The sequence below is a fragment of the Semicossyphus pulcher genome, unplaced genomic scaffold (assembly GCF_022749685.1).
Source record: "Semicossyphus pulcher isolate SPU_LCO1_2020_fin unplaced genomic scaffold, fSemPul1.0.p SCAF_6, whole genome shotgun sequence".
In the NCBI taxonomy this organism is placed as follows: domain Eukaryota; kingdom Metazoa; phylum Chordata; class Actinopteri; order Labriformes; family Labridae; genus Semicossyphus; species Semicossyphus pulcher.
In genome coordinates, this window is record NW_027211737.1 from 29,726,646 (window position 1) to 29,748,739 (window position 22,094).

At 41.7% G+C, this 22,094-nt stretch overlaps 2 protein-coding genes across 5 annotated transcripts in view; one reads left to right on the plus strand and one right to left on the minus strand.

The window, feature by feature from the left end:
- The window catches only part of ppp3cca (protein phosphatase 3, catalytic subunit, gamma isozyme, a), a 25,990-nt gene extending 13,294 nt beyond the window's left edge, over positions 1-12,696 (plus strand). Inside the window, exons 5-14 of one of the 3 annotated variants that reach the window (XM_069683833.1) lie at positions 559-704; positions 845-984; positions 1,820-1,897; positions 1,977-2,071; positions 2,167-2,292; positions 2,846-2,923; positions 4,713-4,797; positions 6,282-6,379; positions 8,729-8,755; positions 10,522-12,696. In XM_069683833.1, the coding sequence (XP_069539934.1) occupies positions 559-704; positions 845-984; positions 1,820-1,897; positions 1,977-2,071; positions 2,167-2,292; positions 2,846-2,923; positions 4,713-4,797; positions 6,282-6,379; positions 8,729-8,755; positions 10,522-10,682 (1,034 nt within the window). In that variant the 3' untranslated portion in view covers positions 10,683-12,696. The remainder of the gene's footprint in view (positions 1-558; positions 705-844; positions 985-1,819; positions 1,898-1,976; positions 2,072-2,166; positions 2,293-2,845; positions 2,924-4,712; positions 4,798-6,281; positions 6,380-8,728; positions 8,756-10,521) is intronic. The other 2 variants (XM_069683834.1, XM_069683835.1) reach the window with 2 other exon arrangements.
- adam28 (ADAM metallopeptidase domain 28) overlaps positions 12,696-22,094 on the minus strand; it is an 18,411-nt gene continuing 9,012 nt past the window's right edge. For both annotated transcript variants that reach the window (XM_069683832.1, XM_069683830.1), the window contains 12 exons: positions 21,599-21,732; positions 21,026-21,203; positions 17,974-18,063; positions 17,577-17,772; positions 17,389-17,494; positions 17,096-17,252; positions 16,890-16,970; positions 15,625-15,721; positions 15,414-15,519; positions 15,231-15,315; positions 15,071-15,154; positions 12,696-14,095 (listed from right to left, as the gene is read on the minus strand). In XM_069683832.1, the coding sequence (XP_069539933.1) occupies positions 14,063-14,095; positions 15,071-15,154; positions 15,231-15,315; positions 15,414-15,519; positions 15,625-15,721; positions 16,890-16,970; positions 17,096-17,252; positions 17,389-17,494; positions 17,577-17,772; positions 17,974-18,063; positions 21,026-21,203; positions 21,599-21,732 (1,347 nt within the window). In that variant the 3' untranslated portion in view covers positions 12,696-14,062. The remainder of the gene's footprint in view (positions 14,096-15,070; positions 15,155-15,230; positions 15,316-15,413; positions 15,520-15,624; positions 15,722-16,889; positions 16,971-17,095; positions 17,253-17,388; positions 17,495-17,576; positions 17,773-17,973; positions 18,064-21,025; positions 21,204-21,598; positions 21,733-22,094) is intronic.

Genomic DNA, 22,094 nt, shown 5'->3' on the forward strand with positions numbered 1-22,094 from the left:
TTGTGATAATAGATGTCCGGGCATGTGAAGGCAGATTTCAAACGAGTGGCAAATATTCATAATTATAATGATAATTTGTTTACTTTATCTAAACAGCATAGGAGTGTCTATAAAATTATTTTGACAATAATTGATCACTCCCTAAATGACAAACTGAAGGTCAAAAAAGCTCTGATTTCTAAATGTATTTATTAACTGATTCATTATGAAGTTTAAACTTCAGACAGTCGCTGTAGCTCCACTATCAGGACAAATAGCCCACAAAGCCGGTTAAGGGAGTTTGGCATCGGACTGAATCCATGCAAAGTTCAGTTTACTTTCATGTGTGGGAGTCAATTTTCCTGGTAGGAAGAAGAAGAATAAAATTGTCAAAAACAATGGGGCCAGCAGCTGAACTGTCAGGTCCCTAATAGAATATACTGCATGTTTTAACACCAGAAATGTGTCGACATACTGGTCTACTAGTGGCTATCCTTTATAAAACGAATGTCACATTATTAGTATGTTTGATGACCTACAGAAATTAACCGTATTTTATTGTGTTTCTGATTCCTGAAGGTAAAATTAAATACTCAGAGCGGGTATATGACGCTTGTATGGAGGCCTTTGACTGCCTGCCCCTTGCGGCCCTGCTCAACCAACAGTTCCTGTGTGTACACGGCGGGCTCTCACCAGAAATCAACTGCCTAGATGACATAAGAAAAGTAAGTCATCAGCCACTGACTCTCTCCTCTGCTATCTTTCTGTTGATAACAGTATTAAAATATTAGTTATTGTTTTTTGCGTACTATAAGAAGTCATTCTAAATCATCGTAAGTGTATGTTTGTGTTTTGTGCTCAACAGTTGGACAGATTTAAAGAGCCTCCAGCATTTGGGCCAATGTGTGACCTGATCTGGGCTGACCCTGGTGAGGACTATGGCAGTGAAAAGACCTCTGAACACTTTAACCATAACTCCGTCAGAGGATGTTCCTACTTTTTCAGGTATTAGATTCATCACTAATCCTGCAGCTTCACTTAACTCCACAGATAACGTAATACTTAACTCCCAGAATACATACAAATAATTGTATCAAATGTTTTTCTTGGCATAAGCCATAGCTTTGTCCGTATCAGTAGATTCCATGTCCTCCCCCCTGTACGTAACCCAGAGACGAGCTGAAAACATTATTCCGTACCGAACTCCCTGGTGATCGTGGAGAAGCTTGCTCACGTCTGTGACAGCTGCTCGGGCTTTGGCCACACTTGTAGTCTAGAAAGATGGTGATTGGTTCCCCATTGAAACAAAGTGGCCCCTGAGTACGGGCACGGTGCAGCACGTCAACACAGTCCTTGTAGTAATGTAGTTTGGCAACGATGACACAAGGTATCCCACCAGGTTTACACTGGTATATTGGTTGCACCGGTGTATATTACATAGCCCACTTTTTAGATGACAAAAAAAGTATTAAAAGTGCGTCTCATACACTGAATGTTTCGGTACTTGTTTGAACAAGTTTGTAGTTAGAGCGTAGGCAGAAACACAAAGACGTATAATGTGATTTACACATGGATGCTCTGGTTTGACATTTATTTTAGTGGTAAATGTCAGAAACATCTTTCCTGATGTTGATCTATGAAATAGTGACCGGCCACTCATTTCTTGTGTAGTCTTAGGGATTAGTGGGACAGTGGGATAAGGAAAGGCAGTAACATCAACCAGCAGAGCTCACTCTTGATGCTCCCCAGCTCAACAGGCCAGAGGGCGTGGCACACTGAAAACAAAGATCAGAAGTGTCCTAATGCACGTTAACAGTTCTGGTTCTCTTTTCTTTTGCAGTTATTCAGCAGTTTGTGACTTTTTGGTTAATAATAATTTGCTGTCCGTAATAAGAGCCCATGAAGCGCAGGATGCAGGGTAAGTAGGCTTATAATTTGATGATTCGTTTTCTGCATATCATAAAAGACTAAATGTAATTTTGTTTTTGGCCCAACAGGTATCGGATGTACAGAAAAAGCCAGACAACAGGCTTTCCTTCACTTATCACTATCTTTTCAGCTCCAAATTACCTCGATGTCTACAACAACAAAGGTTTGAGTCTTTTCTTTTTCACTCATTGTTGTATTTTTCTTGTATTTATCAGGCTTCAGTCCTTGAATCTCTCTCGCTCTTCTCGTCATTCTTAGCCGCAGTATTAAAATATGAGAACAACGTGATGAACATCCGTCAGTTCAACTGCTCGCCCCACCCTTACTGGTTGCCCAACTTTATGGATGTCTTCACTTGGTCTTTGCCTTTTGTTGGAGAGAAAGGTATGCTTGTTGTTTAACTGGTAAAATGTGGTGGAAAAATAAACCTTTTTTATTTGTGTTTTGTTCCTTTGCTTTTTTTTAAGTCAATATTTTGTACATTTAAATGTACGCCTTTGTTTGTATGTGGATATACATATGTTTCATCATATGTATATACACAACTGCGATTTTTAGCGTAGGTGAGAACTAACAATTTCCATCTTGCTTGCTTGCTACAAAAAAAAAGAAATAAGCTGTATTGTATTTGTATTAAATAATCTCGATCTGTTAGTGTTACAGGAACAGGCCTCCATCCCGCCTGCTTGCACTTTTTTCAACCCTGCTTTAATTTGTTTGAGAAGCATTTTAAAACTGTAGTTTAAAATGGAGCTATATTAATTAAGTTGTTTACCCCGTGACACTTTGGGCATTTTCTAGCTAAATGCTCTTTATTGCATAAAGGCACTTGAGCTTTGAGGTTGTATCGCTGCCTGTTGAACTTAATATTTGGGGAAGTATATAAAACTATCACAGAAACCAGTCACCATTTTAAAAGTGCTTCTCTGCCCCACAGTTACAGAGATGCTGGTGAATGTACTGAACATTTGCTCTGATGATGAGCTCATGTCCGAGGGAGATGACCTCTATGAAGGTAAGACTGAGAGAGCACAAACACTGTGAATATGATACATTTATGTTTAGTGATCATCACTGTCTTTACTTGAAATTCCTGAAAATTAGTTTTACTTTATTTTGTCATCTTGATTTGATCCTGCAAATGTTTGTATGGACAATCTTGTTGTTATTATCGATGAGTGTTGTCTGTGTTCTTGGTGCACCATGATGGTGAAAATACTGCCTCTGAGGTAGGGCTGGGCTATAAAACGATAATTATCGTAATATAATTTTTCTCGATAAAGATCTAACAAATGTTCAATAAAAGTTTGATGTATTTAAACCTGTAATTACACCGTCCAAACACCGGGGAAGGGGGGCGCTATTGTGCCTCAAACGCTAATGTCACCAGAGTTACGTCTGTAACCTGTTTGTTATTTATTATGAATTCACATATTGTACTTTATGGCCTACGTGAGACTTATGACTACATTTTTATTTCAAGAAAAATCAAGCAGGAACTGCAATAAGGAGCCTTGTGAGTGACTATCTGCAAAAAAACTTCCTGGAAATGTAACGTAAAAAATAAAGAAAAAAAACAAGACGGTCCTGTGAACACTTCAAAATAAGAGCATCGTTTACAAATGAGGGGAGTCAGAACGCCAGATCGGCCTTTTATTTTGAAAAAGCATACTGGTGTTGAAGTACTTTACTTTCCACGCCTTTGACATATTCTACAGGAAGAGATGTTAATATTGCTGTTAGAGATCACATTTCATTTTCAGTAGAACAGGAGGGAACGTTGGGACCTGTCACAGAGCAGCTTTAAAACCTGACACTGCAGACAGACTTTTCTTTCTGGCCCGTCACCTGTAGGGTAACGGCTTTGCTTGTTTGAGATTTTTCTTTTTTAATTGTTAAACACCTAAAAAATACAAGATTTCTTTGTCTATTTATTGTTTTATTTAACATTCTTTGGGTTGTTTTACGAGCTCAGCTTTGTGAAATGTTCCGCTGGTCAAGTGTAGTTTGTCAAAGAATGTTTAAACCACAACTCAGGAGCAAAAACCCGGCTTTGAACGTTAAAGAAATAATGATTTGACATTAATCGTGATAATTATCAATATCGACTGATACGAAACATTTTATTGTGATAATTTTTTCCGTATCACCCAGCCCTACTCTGAGGCATCACCATCCTGGGAACCTCAGATGCTGTTAAAATGTTGCACTGCTGTGTTCCAAGTGTTGTAAGTCATCAAAACAAAGTAAATCTGACAAATTATTATCATTTCACTGCTTCTTAATTGTTCGGCACCTGAAAATACAATGAGTAGGGACAATCCAGAAAACATATTTTTTAATAACTCATTAAATACTGACAGCTAATTCACAGCACATAACATTCACATTAAACAAATAGCAAGCTAACAATACCACTAGTGACAAATGTATTCCATAGTATTCTGACACCATCCATTGTCCTTTCAGTGGCTGATCAGCTACACGTGTTGAAATGCTAATAGCTTGTCAGATCCCCTTTTGTTTTTACAACTTGCAGCCTGCAGCAGCACAATATTATAACAGCATTTGAGCTCCACACTCTAAGCATGAAGTCAGAGACGGCTGCCATGTGAATACAATACATTTAACCATTAGTTTGTCTTTCTTACAGCCATTGATCAATGTTCTCTTTGCCGCCATGTTTGTTTGTTTTTTTTACAATATATTGTTCTATTTATGTCAGAAAAAAGGAGGTTAGCAATAGTATTAAATACTCGAGGTGGTTTGCTGTGTCTTAACCTGATATTCTGGGCATGTTTTAGGTGGAACCTCAGCAATGCGCAAGGAGGTCATCCGGAACAAGATCCGTGCTGTGGGGAAAATGGCCCGAGTCTTCTCAGTCCTCAGGTCTGACACTGTCATAAATGCTGTCCCTGTGAATAACCTCTTCCTTCCTCTTCTTCTTCTTCTTCTGACTTCTGTAAATGTATATATGGATGACAATAAGCTAAGTGATGTCCAGGGCCCCAATAACCAAATTGCCTTAGGCATTAGGCCAGGAGTGTTAATGACATGAAAGGAGTGGGGTAAACACACAAGGGAGTTTGACAATGCAATGCTCTCCTGCAAGGAGTAATGAGCTGGCACAAGATGAGTCATGATGCACCCAGACTGTTTAATTGTGTAAGCTGTGTTATTCCAGGTCGGTGCTGCTGCCGGTACCTTGTTACACTGCAAGTGGGCAAGGTGTAGAGCAGCCTGCCTGTTAGACCAGTGCAAAGGGGGCGAGGGCTTTAAGTTAACACTGAAACACAGAAATAGATAAATATTTAGTGAATACCAAAACCCAGATGTCACTTGGCCAGACGTTCCCAAAAATAAAAATTAGTTGAAAAAATTTAAAAACCTTTTGAACTGGCTCGGGAAAATCCTTAAAACATTGATAGGTCGTGTTAAAACAACAAGCTAAGCTAAACAAGAGAAACAACCCACACGTAGCAGCGAGAACAGCCTTCTTCAGGGTGAAGGCTTTTTACTCTTTTCCAGAAGAGAGCCTTTGTTTCTTTCGCCTTTCAAATGTCTGCGTTCCTCACCAAAGAGCAACTTCAAAATCAAATCAAATTGTATTTGTATAGCGCCAAATCACAACCAAAGTTATCTCAAGACAAAAGTTATGAAAGAGCACGTCTAGACCGACTCTTTGTTACATTACTTAGAGAGAGACCCAACATGAATCATCATGAGTCGCTCTGAGCAACATTCGGCACATTGGCAGGAAAACCTCCTTTTAACAGGCAGAAACCTCGAGCAGAACCAGACGCATGTTGAGAATCTGCCTCGACTGGATGAGTGACTGAATTAAAAACCAGACTAAGAAGGTAAAATTTAATAAATAATTAAACAGATCAAAAAGAAAGCTCAGTTAAAAGACAGATTCTATACTTCCATCACGGTTATTTTTTGGGTTCGGTAATTTTCATACTGATGTAATTTGCATAAATAACGTCCATGCAGTTGGTCCTGCGTTGCTCTGTGTCCAACACTGGAGCTAAAAAACACCCTCCCAAAAATACCTGTCATTGCACATTGGGATGATTCCCTCTTAACATCATCATTTACTATTTTGGTGGAATTTGCCCAACTCGAATGATTAATATAAAAATGTTGGCATTTTGGCTGTAGGCATTTAGGGTATTTAGTGCATGTAGGACAGTCTATCACTCCACAAAGACATTGTATGGGTACAGGTTGAATGTTCAAGGAGGGTTCAACTAATAGCTGTTTGTTCCAGAACAGCCTCATAACCACCAGGTGTATATGGCACAAATCAACAAGGTGACTCTTGACTCTGCTTGCTGAGATGTAATCTATGGGTTTTGTCTGTGGACTAGGGAGGAAAGCGAAAGTGTGTTACAACTCAAAGGCCTGACCCCAACAGGAACTCTTCCTGTCGGTGTGTTGTCGGGGGGAAAGCAGACCTTAGAGACAGGTAAGTGTGTTTAAAACTTAGTCGCCCTGTTTTCTCATTCCTCCTTTGTTAGTTGCCATTAAGTATGACCTACAACCCTAGTGAAATGTCCTCACCCCATTTCTCAGATTAGAGTCCTTGAAGATGTTAACTGTCTGCCTCTCTCTAATAAGATAAGATAATAACCTGCCTGGATCCTGGGTGTCACAGTTTACGACCAGCTAACCTTTAAGGTTCACGTGGCCTCGATTGCTCGGTCATGTCGACTTGCCCTGTACAACATCAGGACGATCAGACCCTACCTGTCAGAGCATGCAGCACACCTGCTGGTACAGGCTCTCGTGATATCACACATTGATTACTGCAACTCCCTATTTTTATCATGATTACACCTCGAGGGCGCGGGCTCAGGTAATGGGGACTTGACTTGGACTCTGACTCAGATAATGGGGACTCAAATCAGACTCGACTTGGATTCTTCTTTGGTGACACGGAATCGACTCGAGGACTCGAGACTCGAAGTCTGGTGACTCGACTACAACACTGACTCATGCTGTGATCCTGACCTCATAGAAATGCAACATAATCTTTGCTTCAACCCCAGCATCGATCTCAACATCTGGGGAAAGGCTACGATCTTAGCCCCACTGTCTTGTTCTGCCAAGCAACTTGCCAGCCAATTTACAGACACTGATAATAAACTAGTTGACGTATGTGCCCACATCAGTTTCCAACGTGCTATCCGGAACTGTAATGTCTTCTGCTTCTCACTGCCGAGCACACTGGACCCATCACAGCCAATCAGTGGAAGAAGTCATAGCACAGATCCCCCACACCGCTCTTGTCTGATTTGGATCGGTACACAGCTACATGAGATTGCAGTTCACTGTCATAGCTTGAGGATTAAACATGTCAGTGTGTGTCTGGCTGAGTCAAAGTCCTTAGGATGGGCGACCATTCCTCTTCCATCCCCACCCATAATACAGCAGCATCCCAGGACTGAGCCATTTGCTGTAGCTTCATCAAGTTTTCTGAAACACAGCTGCAGCAGGCCAGAAAGCAAAGCTAACAATGTAAAGGCCTAACTAAAGGAAGTAGAGCATCTCAACTGCTGGTGTCAGGAAACCTACCAGGATACATCAGAGAGGTCTTTAGTAAGAAGAGGGGAAGGAACCATGCCACCATGGAACAACCACCTCTTAATAGCCACGATGGAGAGGGTGGACGGGTTAGAGTATTTTGGCGTCCAAATTATGAATGGCCAGTCCTCGGCGCTGCTGACTAGGCTGTAAAAAGGTAAAACAGACCATGTTTAACCTCAGTTACTAAGGAAATTCTTCTCCTGCACCATCAAGAATGTCCTGACAGGGATCATCACTCGCTGTTATGGAAACAACATCGAGTAGGACACTTAGCCCACAAAAGAGTAGTTAATTCAGCTGAACATACAAAAGGCTGCCTAAAAGACAAAGCTTCGTTTGATGATACATGCAGGTATTTCACTTTACATTGTTATCCATTCGTGATGGCGGCACTGATGTCCAGTTAGAGAGACCGGCTCCCATGTCCTGCTTGTCCCTTTGAAGGCTTCTAGATCAATGACAGCATGCCCGCCACAGGAAGCGTCACCCCCCATGCGGTAGAAAGTTTTTGGGCTCAGCTATAGGTTGGCTGGTCATGGAGGGCACCCTGTCACCTGTAGGGGGACACTGACCTTCTGATCTAAAGGTCAGTGCCTGTGCTTGTCTGTTAAAGGACATGCTGTGAGTCACGCTTTGCCACGCTGGAGTCCCACACAAGTTGCGGAGCAATCAAAGTAAAAACCACATGTTAGTAACCTTTTGGAGAATGTCATTATCCAAGACTTCCATTCCAGCCACAGCTGTGCTTCTCCCGGCCTCACGTGCAGGTTTTCACGCTTTTTAAAACAACAAACATTCAGCTCATGTTGGCTTTAAGCTGCTTGTGTGACTAAATATGTTTGTGCAGTCTAAAGGAGCAACTTTGACTCTGTGTTGGGCTGCACAAAAACAACATCCTGCATTGTCATTGTTGCTCATCTCACCTCAGTCTTAGACTCTTAGTGCTCAGCCAAATCCCCCCCACATAAGTCCTCATGACCTTTTAACACCAACCCTGTCTGAAATCTTCGACAGGTTTTCCTCTCTCTAACCTTCCCACCTGCTAATTATCGCGCCGTGATTGTTTTGCATCCACGATTAGTGTGCCGTGGGTCTTACATTTGCTCATGTGTTTCCCTTGGTTTTTACAAGAGGGTTTACCATCTGATATTTCTGTTGTATTTTCTGTCTCTGGCTGCCTTCGATGACTGCCCCCTCCCCTCCCCCTCCTCGACTCCCATTAAAATAGCTACGGTTGAGGCAGCTAAAGCACAAGGTACGGATGGCTGTGTGCCTCATGTCTTCTTCTGTTAGTGCTGTGTGTGTGTGGGTGTGTGTGTGTGTGTGTGTGTGTGTGTGTGTGTCTTTTAGTTTACTCTTTTGTCTTGGTTTTAGTGTTCCTGTTAGTCTGTAGTCTTTATGCAACTGATTTTTGTATTACTTTATGTGACTTTATTGCTGGTTGCACTTGCATCACCAGTGTCTGTTCAAACGCAAAGTTGGTTCCAACAGGGTTAAAATAGGTCAGGCGATAGAGATGTGTCCACAGGCAGACGGTGCACAGTAACTGTTACATGAGATGGAAAAAGAAGACCTTTGAAACAAAACAATTTTTTCAGCCTTACTTGAATCCGGCATTTCATTCAACAAGTCGCTGCTCAGAGGAGCTCTGTGTATCAGGTTTCTGGCTTGTAGCTTGTAGACATACTTTTAACCACACAGAGAAAAGCCTGGTAAGACCTGGCTAGGATAAGAGCAGGGACATCCCCACCTGGGATATTTTCAGAAGCTAATCTTGTTACCCCGATTGGCTGTTGCTACACTGTCTGCACCTTCCGGATTATAGTGGCTGTTACCTCACAGGCAGACAAAGCAGGTGTTCCCAACCTTTTGTGTTTGATGTTCCCACACAAGGTGTTTATTTCAACTAATTAAGACCACGTTTTTTCTTCCTAATACATTTTTGTTTGCATCCATGCCACTGAACAAAAGCAGTTTAGCTTATTTATTCTTCTTAGTATGAATAACTTTTCACTTCTCACTTTTTAAAACCACATAATTTAACTTTAAAGGAACTATTTTGGTGTCTGTGTCAGATTGCTGACTAGTTTTCTTTGCAACATTTAACTTTATGGTATTCAAACTGACACTGGGATCTGTGCAGTGTGCAGTAAGTAAAGCCGGGCTAGAAAAGGTAGTGATAATTGTGTCAGTAAATCTCGTTCAGCATCACGCCCTGTTAAATGCAGCCAAGCACCCCTGGTTGGGAATCACTAGCCCCTTTTACACTGCGGTCCCACTTCAGAGCCGTAACGAAGCTCCGCCGTCGTGCAACCTTTGTCATTCTACATCGGACCGAGCAAGCAAGGCCGCAGTGTGTGTCTTTACACAGAAAAAGTGTAAACAAACGGTGCATGCTTCAAATGACACACATGCCGCTGTTTATTTGCCTCTGTTACCACCTCCAATGCCGGCTCAGAGGCGGAACGACTTCACCCCACCATTCCGCCTCCGTGGGCACATTGGCAGTGTAAAAAGGGCTACTGAAAAATGTTGAATATTAATGACCACAAATGCTTCACTGACACAGATATCTGGTCGTGCAAGGGTACCCTTTCTTTCTATAGCTGTAAATACACCTGAAACCTTCACCTGAGAGCGTTCATGCTCTGTGTAACTTTATGATTGAAGAGTATGTGCAGACAGTTTCTCACAAGTGTGCTTTTTGTTTGCTCACCTTTTCTGTCCGGGTTTCTCGGCTGTTTCTGGACATTACCGTAAGTTCACAAAGTGTTAGTTGTGTTTGTTGTTGTTGCTTGTCCCACTGGTGAACACGAGGAGTGGTTGTTTACCTGTGCATGTGTTGTATTCACTGATTCACTGTGCTAGGCTGATACTGTGTTCTGTGCTTATAAAATTCCTTAAGGAATCAAGTTTGTTTGAGGTTAATGAAGAATATGGCTTACAGCTGATACTTTCAACAACAGTAGCAGAAGATGCTTCCGGGTTTCTGATCACTCTCTTTGGTGTCTCTTCTTTTAGCCATTCAAGGCTTCTCTCCTACCAGGAAGATTCGTAACTTTGAGGAGGCTCGTGGCCTCGACAGGATAAACGAGAGGATGCCGCCTCGCAAAGATGGCCAACAGCCAGACGGCACAACGATAAACTCGAACACCCCCAACAAGAACGGCACTGATGGATAGGCAACAGAACCACCCCACCCCCACCCCTCTTTTTCACATGACCCACACCTCTTGACTAATCGTCCACAGCCACTCTTGTTGCCCACAGTCGGGCGACAGAGCTGAAGTGGACACAGCGGTAGACAAAAGACGGGCACAGAGCTGGAGAACAACTTTCAGCTGCTGAAAAAGACGACATATATTTTTTAAAGATGAAATATAATGATGATGATGAATAGCAACAATACGTTGTTCTTCATACTGAAGTCCTAACATAGACCTATCAAAGTTATAAACAAGGAGAATTTTATATTTGTGAGTTGACAGTAAACGGAGCCCTCAAAGGTTTTTAGTAACTTTAAGTTATTTTAGGATATTTCTCCATCTGTTTGGTAAGAAAATGTGTAAATACTGTAGCCTCACAGCCTCATTTGGATCTCGCAAGATCCTTGAAGTCGAGGTGAAATGAAAAATGTCAAATTTCACACATGCTTACGTAAGTTAGCACCAAACAATTTCAACCAATCAATCTGCAACATTTAGCCGCAGAGCATTATTATGGCTTGTTTTAGCTTCATGGCAACAAGGATGTTTCTCAATCTGCCAAACCAAAATCCGGATAACTGCAGCACTCCTTCTTTCTATCACTACACCTGTCAGTGCTCCGTCATCTAGCTTGAAAGCACATCATAAAGTTAAGCCGACTTCTCTAGAGTTCGGCGCTGTGCGTGGAGATACCACTGGACATAGCGTGAGTTTTTAACTTTAGTTGTCATTTTAGATAAAAGTGGAAGTTTTTGGTCAGAAAGCAGAGGAACTGCTGGTAAAAGTCCAAAAACTAATTGATGTTTATTATTGTTGATGTTTATGAAAATGAACCAAATGTTTCATTTCATGTTTTATTGTCAAACACTATAAAAAGCGGGTTGTGCTTGTGGGCCTTTCCTTTGTTTCTAAAGCCGGCGATGTCTCCATCTGCTGTCTGATTTACAGAATGCAGGTGTTTTCTGAAATGGGCGAACCATGACATTCAGTGAGATTACAGAACTTTAACGATGCTTTACCCAGGCAGGAGGAAGTGAGTCATTCCCACCGGCCGTAATGGAACAATAAAAGGTGCTGTCACCACACTAACAGATGTCTCTTCAGGCCTAACAGTACTGTAATTATCTCAACCATGACTGACAGTTCATTATACACAACGTGGAGTCTTTCCATGATCGGGAGCATCACAAACTAGCTGAGATTGCTACTTTGTGTTTGACCTTTGACCTTAGTAGTCAGTTGCTCTGCTCTCTTCTGGTGCCCACACCTCTTCACCGACACTCCAAACCCTTTAAGACGTGATTTTACTCGGACATACCAACTCAACCGGTGCCTCGACACACCTGACTGTAACTCTGTTGTCTTTTTGGCACTTAAGAAAGCGAGGGGGGGGGTTTGCTCTTCTCTTGTAAATGAGGTGCCATGCCACCTTGGCCACACATGTCAAGATCCGTGTGCGTGTGTGTATGTGTGTGTGTGTGTGTGTGTGTGCGTGCGTGCGTGGTAAACGGAGTCAAGCTGGAATACTTTAAACCACATAATTAAGAATTATATGTCCGTACTATTTATCTCGATATCCTCAGAAATTTCAAAATGTTGTTAAACATTGTGTTTCGTAGAAGCTTGATGAGGATGAAGTATTTTGGTTTGCATTTATAACTGTGATGGTAAAATGTATTTTTAGGTAAGGCTTTATTGAATGAGCCACACACTACTCTGACCTTCTGTCAGGTAACTTCTTGCAGAATGTAAAAAAATATTGTTGTCAAAAATCTTAATAAAGCTGTCAAAGGGGGCGAGGGGGCTACCATGTTTGTCACGCAAAGCCATGAACTCTTTTACATAGATGTATCGGTTTAAAGAAAGAATAAAATTTAAAAACTGTGTCTCTGCATGTTTAAGGCTTCTGTATAAGGTGGCAGGATTATACGCCAACGCTGTGTTTACATGTTGATCTGCTGCTCCAATGACAAAGCATAAAAGTGTTTGAGCATCCGCAGCTCGAAGGTTTTTTTTATTTCGCATTCATGCATTACAAAAAGAAAGATTCAAAACATTACACGAGGAATTTCTGTTAACTTTTTCAACGACACATTTCTTGTTTGGAGCTGCCCAGTTCAGTGTATGAGGTTAACACCTTGTTCATACAGCGCTTTTCTAGTCTTTGCGATCACTCTACATATCACATTCACACACTGATGGCAGAGGCTGCTACATAAAGTGCCCAACTGTCCATCAGTTATCACATTCGTACCCGTTGGTTATGCCACAGGGGTTCAGTGTCTTGCCCAAGGACACTTCGACATGTAGCCTGAGGGAGCTGGGGATCGACGACCGACTCGACCACTGAGCCGCAGCCGCCCCAAGGCAAGCTGAAAGGGTCATCACGGGAGCACCAGGATTTCTAGCACCTGGGTTGTAGCCTCCTTTTACACAGGAGCACGACCCTGTGATGCATCCTTACTGTTCAGCGGTTACAAGCTTTGGTGCTGTTTTAAGCCAGGCAACATAAAAAAAACCTCTTATTTGTCAGTATAAACGTAAAACCTGATTACGACACAAGAATTATCAGTAGTTATTTTTTTTGCATGTTTACATCATGAGATGGCTGAGCCAAGCAGAAGCAAGTGTGCACTGCTTAAATCTATTTACACAAAACACCTTAGTAATAACAAAAATGTGCTAATTTTAAGAGCCTTAACATTACAACACAAAAGTGATGACATTTTATTTAATTAAAAGTTCTGTCATCGTTCACATCTGTCTAACAAACTGCGTCTTAGTAACCTGAGGACATTCAGCAGAGACACGAGTCTCTGAAAGTGCTGCTGCTCATACGTGCCTCAAACTGTGATTTTATCTGTGAAATCTAACAGACATATTGTAATTTATCAAAATTACTAAACTCCACAGCATTCATCGAATTCTTTCTTGAATTCTCTCTCCATTTTTTTTTTTCTTTTTCACTTAAGCCACTGCATGAGATTAAAAATGCTGTCATGTAGCAAGTTCACACATTCTGAGGCCTAGTAATCACTTTGTTTTGAATCAGTTACACTATTATGCACAAGAGGGCCAGAAGTTTTAGCTCACCACCTTAACCCAATAGTATAACAAGTGCCTTAAAGTTTTTTCAGAAACATCCTTTCTGTAATAAAAAGCCCTCAGTGCTAACTTAAATGTCCCAGTTCTTCCCTTACACTGTGTGTGTCACTGATACAGTCCTTGGTGCTTCACACTGCACTGCATTAAAGAAGCTGCAGGGGACGTTTGTCTGCGTCTCTGGATCACCAGCAGCCTCTTCCTTTGGACAGTGGACAACCAGATCTTCCAGTTGACCAGTAGATGGCGCTGTGTCAGACCTTTGGTGGTGGTACAGGCCTCAGAGCCTAGAAGAAGAACCAAAATACGTACACGCGTTACCAAATGTAATGTTCGACATTCACGGAAATATTTTTCTATAAGTCTGTATATCTCTTTTGTTAAGTCCGACAAAAACCCTCTGAAAAGGTGATTTACTGTTAAACAAAAAAAAATGTAAGTGACGCCTTTCCTGTTAGCAAGTTGTTTGAGACGGTACTTAGCACCACCTGCTGAACAAGGGCCACGAAGTCTGAAGGCTGAACTGTGCTGACTGTGAACACTGCTGTTCATGGTGTCTGCTCCACCCGGGTTACCACTGCTCGCAGGTAAGAAAAGTCAGGTTTTCTGAATAGATCGAATAGAATCGACTCTGGGAAATCCTTAATGCTAAAGTTGTGTATAATTAGGATGAGCAGCGGCGTCAGAAGGTTACTTTCCTTTGTACACACACTCCTGGCTGTGGCAGCCCCTCTAGCCTGGCCGACTGCAGCTTGTCACCTGTTCTTCCGGAGCGGAGTCAAGCAGACCGCAAAGGTCGCCTTTAGGCAGCAAAGAGCTTTTGACGATGAGGGATGCCAAGAGCAGCAGCAGGGAGGTCTATTATTCAAAAATGTGAACATATCTAATCTTTGCGCTGACACCGGGAGACTAAATGAAAAAAATGTATTTCCCCTTTATCAAGTATCTCTTCTCTTATTCTCTTGAAACTGGTGATGATTGACAGCTCTTGACAAATAGGGCTCCTGCTGTGATCTGTTGCCAGTGCAGCAGAGTAAAAACAAGAGGAAATGTAACTAAAACGATACTATAGAACTTCCTCTATAGTATAATGTGATCAGAACAATACTAGAAACTGTTCTGCTGTCCACTATGCTGGTAAGTTACATCTGTGTTTGCTAATAGATAACGAGATAACAACACATTTTAGCATTTGTCTGTCTCGGAGGCCTTTGAGCTGCATGTAATGTGGCAGGTGAACACTTTCAATGAATCGCAGTTACCTGACGTGCAGCTGTGTAACTCTGGGGTTTAGGTCGGTTCCCTGCAGGGGGTGGTGGAGGTGGAGCTCCTTTGGGTCGCCTAGCCTAAAATTTCAAGTATTGTTAGTTATTGCACTGAAACGTTATAAGAAAAATATCCACTAAATCTGTGGCAGATTACCTGTGGCATTGGCGCTGGTTGACTCGGAGCCAGCCCTTTATTCTGGAGGCGGAGCGCTGCTGACTGCTTCCTCTGGGTGTGTGCACTGTTATAAAAAGAGGGATTCAATCAACTGGCTCGTATGACTGAAAGGAGAGATCACATGAACATAGCCACACCAAGAAAAGGGTGATGAGGACTTACGTCGGCAAAACGGGACTCTGTTGTTTTTTGCAGATGAACCCTACCACACCAGCAATGACACCTAAAGCCACTAGTATGGATGTCAAAGCAATGGCAATAGTTGCTCCTGCAGAAATGGATCACAAATAAGTTTTGGTTGATATTAACTCTGCAGAAAGAACACATACATTTGTACAGTGCAGTTGAATTGAACAGCTGTAGGAAGGCTAACCAGTAGAGAGAGGACTTAAATCTTCCTCCTCCTCCGACGTGCAGGAAGGTGGCATCCATCCGGGCTCACACTGACACTCACTCCGGTGATTGCACACCTGAGAAACATAAAAGAAAAACTTGTTTTAACAGCATCACTGAAGGTAAATTTGCCAATTGTTAGTGGTCCATAAAAAATACAGGCTTTTAATTAACACTTTATTATTGTTACGACTTCATCAAAGGCTCCAAATCAAAGAGGCCAAACAGAATGAAAAATTAATTTATTAAATCACAAGAAACCCATAAAACAAATAACAAACAAATAATGAATTCTAAACTTATATAATGTTCATCGGTAAACGTCGTAAATAACCTGTTTTAACAGAAATGATTCCAGACTATTGCCAATTAAAATTTAACTTCTGCAACATATTGATTTTGTTTTTGTTTTTTCTTCAGGCGTATGTATCAGCCTGAGTTGATAACGTGTTTAATCATTTGGAGCAACTCTGACGACTGTGACAGGCGCTCAGCTCGGTAATATTGCGATACATACCTGGCTCTATTACTTTAAATTCGAGATGAAATGAAAAATGTCACTTTAATCCTTTTCGATCACATCCTCGGTAATATTGTGCATCTATTTGACAATATAGGCCAAAAAAAATACAGAAAATCCATTTCTTTGTATTCTTATATCAAAATCCGATCATTTTTTCTTCCGGTAAAACTAAATTTCCCGCGTGCTTACGTAAGTTAGCACCAAACAATTTCAACCAATCAATCTGCAACATTTAGCCGCAGAGCACCAAGAACGCTCGGTCAGTTAGCTAGCTACTGCGCTGTGGAGAACGTCTGTCTACGCCCACTTCTCAACGATCAAATCAAATCCCTCTAATGATATGTCCCGCCTGCACGTCCTGTTTCACTCGGAAATACGTCACGATACGGAAGCTGGATACTCTCAAAATGCTGTTTCAGCTCGACTTTAAGTTAGGATGACATCAGATTTGGTGAGCCAAACACCTGAATGTGAACTATCTATGCCTTCTATTTTCACGTATCTATTTTAGCAGGTGTATCCGATGCTTTGTAGAGGTTGACGTGTGCTTTATGTTGAAATGTAATTGCAAAATTAAAATATTTTGCTGTTCATTGTTTTGGGGTGTTTGTGTTTTAACATTCTTCATTACTCTACATATTCCATCAGTTACTTAACAAACAAAAACATGCAAACCACACTCGACTGAACTCTGAGGAGTTGTTGATGTGTCGGCTACTTACAGAGTTCCCCGGACACTTTGCTGAACAGTTTGTATTTCTGTAAGCGATCTGAAGATCCATACACTCATTCTGGCTGCACACCTTAAAAAAACAGTGACAAAGACATTGCTTAGTTTGAGACACATAATGCGCTGCAGCATTTTCTCATAGTGACTGATGCAATCATGAACACATTTAGCAAATGAGTGGGTAACGCTGCCTATTACCATTCCATCCCCACACTTAGTCCCAGCGTCCACCTGGCCGTAGTCCTCCGTGTGATCTCCAAAGAACGCTGCCTTGCAGGTACCAAACCTGACCATACGGCCGTAGTTTGGGCTGGCCTTACCATTTTCGCAGTAGAGCTTCCCACAAAGTACGTCTCTGCAAATGGAGAAAATATTTATTAACTTCAAAATACGTTATTTCCTTCTCTTTGATAAGTCAAACCGTAGCAAGAAGTTTAAGAAGGATCCAATGCAGAGAAGCAACCCTGCTGTACTATATACTAGAGACGTACTCTCGCTGGCAGGGGATGAACTGGTCGTTTGAGGGACGTCTGCAGAAGGCGTAGTAGGTTCCTCTTGTGTTCTGGTTATAGCAATGTTGAGGGGCCTCTATAGCACCTGATAAAAAAGGATATTTAAGCAAATTTTTATATCTAAAGAGCAGGATGATATTAAAACATATCTCCTTAAGAACACTCACCTGATCCATACAGCTTGACACATTGATTTGGCCTCTGTGGACACTGGCCGTTGTAGCAGTAACCCAGGTCTCCGTCACATGGATGACCATTCACATTGAAGACATCCTCGGGACAAGTGGCCATCTTCCCATCACAGTACTCTGCCAAGTCACATTCATCCTGCTTCCGTCGGCACTCCCTGGACCGAGGCAAGATCTGTCCGACACAATTAATAAACTTTAAAAATAAAGTACGGTAGAACTTGGAATTTATGTTGTAGGACAGAAAACGTCTCTGCAAGCATGTAAAACAATTAGATTACAATTCCCAGATAAGTATGAAAAGAAATCAACATTTGCACAAAGCTCAAAAAAGTCATCGCAACATGCACAACATCATCCATGAAGATGAACTCACCTTACAGTTCTCACAGCACTCGCCTTCAGAGCACTGTGACCCCTCCTTCAGGGTGCAGGTTGTGGCATTGCAGCACGGGTTGGTGCACATCTTAAAGGAAAAAATAGAACTGAGTATGCTATTGTTGATATTTCTCTATATTACCCCTGGAATCTCCTCCAGAAACTCCTGTAGTTTAAGGGCAAGAGCAAGCTTTCTTGCCCCCCTCATATTAAGTTCACGAGTAAGGACCACAGCATCAATGAGATACATATGAGGATAATAATGATAAATGAAGATGGCTGCCGTGTGGGGAAGGCTTCGTTGGGGATCAGCTGCAGCTCCCCCGGAAAGAGGAAAGATATAACCTAAGCACGAGAAACGAGAACTGACAGGTGAAAAAGGCGGTGATGCTTATATGGGCACATGACAGGAAATGAGTGATTGAGGTGTGGTCCTGCTCCTGAACTTCAGCTAGAACTTTATCTCCATTAAAAATAGACTGGAGACGAAGAAGACGCTGAACAACAGTCTTATTTCCATTGCTTAGTAAAGGCTCGGCTTGTCTCGCTTGGAACCGGCCTCTGTCAGGCTGCTGTCTCCTTATTGGCTGTCCTGTGTGTCTGTCAGGCTGTAAGGTTGGGCTCACCTACTCGTGAGGCAAATGTACGTTTGAAAGAGGAGCTGCCCGAATGATTAAGGGAAATTATGCACAAAGTTTTCCCTCTTTCAGTGTTTGACTAAAGTTATTGTCTGCATGGTTCATTGACAGAAGCACTGATGCTGAAGCAAAGCTAGCACAGTGACAGCAGGCCCATCCACTTTATCTCCACCCCGGCAGCCGCTTGCTAATCACACAAGACTGAAATGCACAGAATCCAATCTGAAAGCGAGATTAGTGTCAGTTTCCTTCAGTAGTGTTTGCTGTGACAACAGGACTTAAACTTTGGTGAGAGAAATAGTTATTAGAATATTACTTGCTCGACACGGGGCATTCGACACAAACCTGATATTTAAGAGCCAAGCTACAGTCACAGCGCCTCTGTCAACCCTGCTTTAAAAAAATGGAAACCTGCAAAACCTCGCAGTGATCATTTAATTTATGTATAAACTTATTTGCTAATTTCTTTACTTAAGGAAAAAAGAAGTACCTAGAAATTGTCATGTGGTGTTTCCATATAACAAGTCATATTTTCAAACCAAAAAAGGGTTTGTGACATTGCACCAAATTCTCAAAATTGGCAGTACATGTGGGTTTAGCTCAGTTGCTTCAGTTAGTTCAGACGCTACAGTCCTTCCCGCACTAATCACAGGTTCGACTCTTGGTCTGCGACCATCTGGTGCATTCCATGCCGAACTCTCTCCTCCCCACGTCCTGTGTCTCTTCCTATATAATGAAGAAACAACCTTTAAAAAAACTTAGTCATATGGTAACATGACCTCAAACGTTTCCTGTGAATTTCGCCTTGTGAAAAGCACAGCCCTGAGCCAGGTCTTCATGTTTAATGAGCTACGATCTATTAAAGAGCAGGCAGCAACAAGACACTTAGTAGCATCCAGAGGTTTTGTGTTTGTGCTTCTGGTGTCAGAATTCCAGCAGAGGCGCAAACAGGTCTGAACATATTCCGAGCTTCACATATCTTTGGACTCTCGCAGCTGAAACTGTTTTACTGCTTGATTGTTATACGCTATTATAACTGATGTTACAGAGATGTACATATCTGATATACACATTGAAGTGCTGTACACAGCCAGTCGTTATTGAATAGCAGCCTAAAGCCTAGCAAACATCTAACTAGACCAATACTTAATGTAAAAAAAGGACTAGATAAAAAGTCGCTTCTCTTGGGGTAATATTTTTTTTTAAAAAATAGAGGCACTTTTGGAGCAGCAAGTGGTTTAACTGTCTGGATGTCTTGCACGGTCACAGGCCTTACTTTTCTGGTATGCAGAAAACACATTCATACACAACTGAAGACAATTACAGGAGGAAGCTCCCTCAACAACATGAGGGAGGTCCTGAACGGCTGGGCCAAGAACAGCAAAGCCATCTACAAGAAGGGCCTGAGCTGCCTCCGCTTCCTAAGGAGGCTGAGCTCCGTTAACAGCGGCAGGATGATGCTGAGGATGTTTTGTCGTGCTTGTATCCTGTGTGCTGCTGCGTGCTGGGGAGCACAGTCAGTGAAAGATTCATTCCCCCAAAATGCACCACAGAACGCCACAGGAAATCATTCCTGCCTGTGGCCATCAAACTTTTTAGCTCCTCCCTCTGATACTGAGACACTTTCAACGTGCAACATTTAACGTATATATTATTAACAGTACTCTGTATATCATTTATTGTATAAATAATTCATATATTTACTTATGTTTGTATGTAATTCACCTGTATACATAATTCACTTATTTTACATAGTTTTACTCTATTTATATTTCTCATATTCATGCTTCTTGTCTATTTATGAGTTTATATATGAGCAACTGTATGCCCAAATCCCTCCCTCCCTCCCTGTGGCTCAGTGACAGAGTTAGTGTCCTGTATGTACGGATGTCCTTGGGACACTGAACCCCAAATTGTGAACGTGCTGACTGACTGACAGTCTGCGTCTGCAGCATCAGTGTGTGAATGTGTGTGTGAATGTGACGCGCTTCGAGTGGTTGCAAGACTAGAAAAGCACGATGTAAGTACAGTGCATTTAAGATTGCTTTTCAGCACAGGTGAGTACAAAGGTTAAAACAGGTATTTATGCTGAATTGCATTTGATTTTCATATAATAAAAGTAAAAAAAATGTGCAGATGTGACCTTTTTTATTAATAGAAAAAAAGGGGCACGAGTGGAACCTATGTAGCACTGTTTAAAACAGGTGTAAAATCAGCGAGCTGATTTGGATAATCTTCCCTCTTTAGAACCAGATAAAGTTTTCTGCGTAACAGTTCGGTGCTGCTATTTTAATCATAACGTATTTAAACACAAATTATGTTACGGTGTTCTGTCAACAGGAGGAATCTGTGGAATTAATCACATAATCCCAAGTCAAATATGAGTCTCGATTGAGTGATTGGTTGAATTACCTCCACGGTGCCACAGTCACACTGCTCTCCCTCTTCCACAAACCCGTTGCCGCAGACTGCAGGAGCCACGAGACTGCTGTACTTTGGTTTGTCCAGGATGCAGCTGGGGCTGCGGCTCGTCAGGTACTTCTCGAAGTTGCTGCTGCTGCAGCTACTGAAAGTACGGGGAACGTTCCAGCTGAGGAAAATAAAATGTTCCTTGTTAACTGTTAAGCCACATTCTGTAGAATTAGACAAATATTTTTTTTTCAATGCAGGGATTATGACCCATCTTAAAAGGAACAGTGCTCAATGAAAGCACTAACATTTAAACATTTATGGCTTTTTTAAGCTTCAAACTGATTTGTTACAATGAGACAGTGAGCCAGAAGTTACAATACAACAAACCTGACACCAAAGCAGATGAATACTTTACTTATAATGTTACTAGTATAAACTAAATCTTCACATCACATGCCGTGAAGGACACGAGCAGGAGCTATAACCCGCGTGCAGATCATCATCGTTAATAAGACACAAAAGACAACGTCATGTACAGGCTTTTGACTGAGGCCTCTTAACAACATTTCTTACCTGAGTGCTGCAGCCATGATGCAGCTATCCCCAGAACAAGCACAGCCGCTGGAGTCGTCATGGTCCATGCCGAGGTTATGGCCCATCTCATGAGCCAGAGTTGCTCCGACTGCAATCGCCCGGTTATTGTGATCCTGAGAGGTCATAAGTAAACCAGTTATTTGAAGGGGACTCTTTAAATTTAGTTTATCAGCATTTTTCATTTTATTAAAATTCATGCAACAAATTGTGTTTGCTAACTCAGGATGCATTTTAATTTGACCCGAGTTATGTTTACTGATAAAAAGTGTCCAGACAAGTGCTGCCCTACCACAGAAGGGTTGGACACCAGCAGGAGAAAAAAGTAGCACTTCGGCTTTCAACGATATGTTGCACTGGGTCAGGTTAAGATTAGAGCAGGGACATGTGTTAGGCAAAATAATGACAATTTAAACAGATTGATTATTTATGACTAATTGTTTTCAGATTCTAAATAAACCATAGGCAGGGAGATGCA